This window comes from Morus notabilis, unplaced genomic scaffold, assembly GCF_000414095.1.
Source record: "Morus notabilis unplaced genomic scaffold, ASM41409v2 Scaffold1260, whole genome shotgun sequence".
Classification (NCBI taxonomy): Eukaryota; Viridiplantae; Streptophyta; class Magnoliopsida; order Rosales; family Moraceae; genus Morus; species Morus notabilis.
This window is the reverse complement of record NW_010361013.1, coordinates 58,701-59,790: the sequence shown is the minus strand read 5'-3', so window position 1 is coordinate 59,790 and position 1,090 is coordinate 58,701. Positions and strand designations below refer to the sequence as shown.

General features: G+C 23.5%; 1 protein-coding gene across 3 annotated transcripts in view; it reads right to left on the bottom strand.

The window, feature by feature from the left end:
- Window positions 1-150, bottom strand: part of LOC112091534 (DNA polymerase zeta processivity subunit) — a 3,357-nt gene extending 3,207 nt beyond the window's left edge. For all 3 annotated transcript variants that reach the window (XM_024165451.1, XM_024165453.1, XM_024165452.1), the window contains exon 1: window positions 13-150. In XM_024165451.1, coding sequence (XP_024021219.1) covers window positions 13-43 — 31 coding nt within the window. In that variant the 5' untranslated portion in view covers window positions 44-150. The remainder of the gene's footprint in view (window positions 1-12) is intronic.
- Window positions 151-1,090: the final 940 nt, after the last annotated feature.

Sequence of the window (1,090 nt, the reverse complement as noted above, 5' to 3'; positions counted from 1 at the left end):
GAGGGAAAGAACCATGGGGAGATTGATTGTCTTTGCGGTCCATTGACCCGCAACGGTGGAGAACAGAGGTGGCCTTTTACGTTATGCTTTGTACATAAAACACCACAACAATTACAAGTTAAACAACAACGACGAGAGGAGGGGAAAGTGAGAAAGGGCCGGTCGAGATTTAGGTTAAAGAATATATATATATATATATATATATATATATATATATATTTTTATTAATTTAAATTATGTATATGAGAGAAAAATATTATAATAAAAAAATTAAATTTAAATTTATATAAAAAAATATTAAAATAATATGATTTGAGTCTTATTTTGTTAATTTTGTAGACGGAATTATTAAGTCTTCAAAATAATAAAAAATAAATTTTTAAGAATTCTTTTTATAAAGTAAGAACACAAATTATATTTATTATAAAAAGAATGCATAAGAATAAACAATTTTAAATGCTTAAAATAATGACTATAATTTACGATACAAAATTTGACATCATTATGGCAATTATTATAACATTCTGACTATTTTTATATTATTTCAAAAATTTGTTAAATTTCAATTAGAGGTATGGAATTTTATTATATAGTGTAAGTATCTCAAGGAAACAAATAAAAATAACTTAAGAACCCAAACCTTGTCACAAGCCCTCAATATCTTATAGTAAAGTCTACTAGTTGAAATCGCGAGCACTTACGCGCAAGATTTTGTAAGTAAGAATAAAAAACATATATATTAAGGTCTTATTTGGAGGAATAAAAAATGAAAAATAAGACAAAAAGAGAAAAAGAGAAAAATGAAAAAAAAAAGACAAAAAAAAAAAGAAAAAGGAATGAAAACTAAGAATAAAAAAGTCACTTAGGAAACGATATATAAAAGGACATGTATGAGAATAAATTATTTAAACAGAGAATTAAAAATAAAGGTATATTTATAAGGGCTAATTTAGATAAAAGGAAAATTAAATAATAGGCCATAAAAGATAAGAATGTAAAAGAGTAAACCAAAAAAAAGAAAGAAGATAAGAAAAAAGAATAAACAAAGAAACAAAGAAAAAATTGGAAAGTATAAAAACAAAAACAAAAA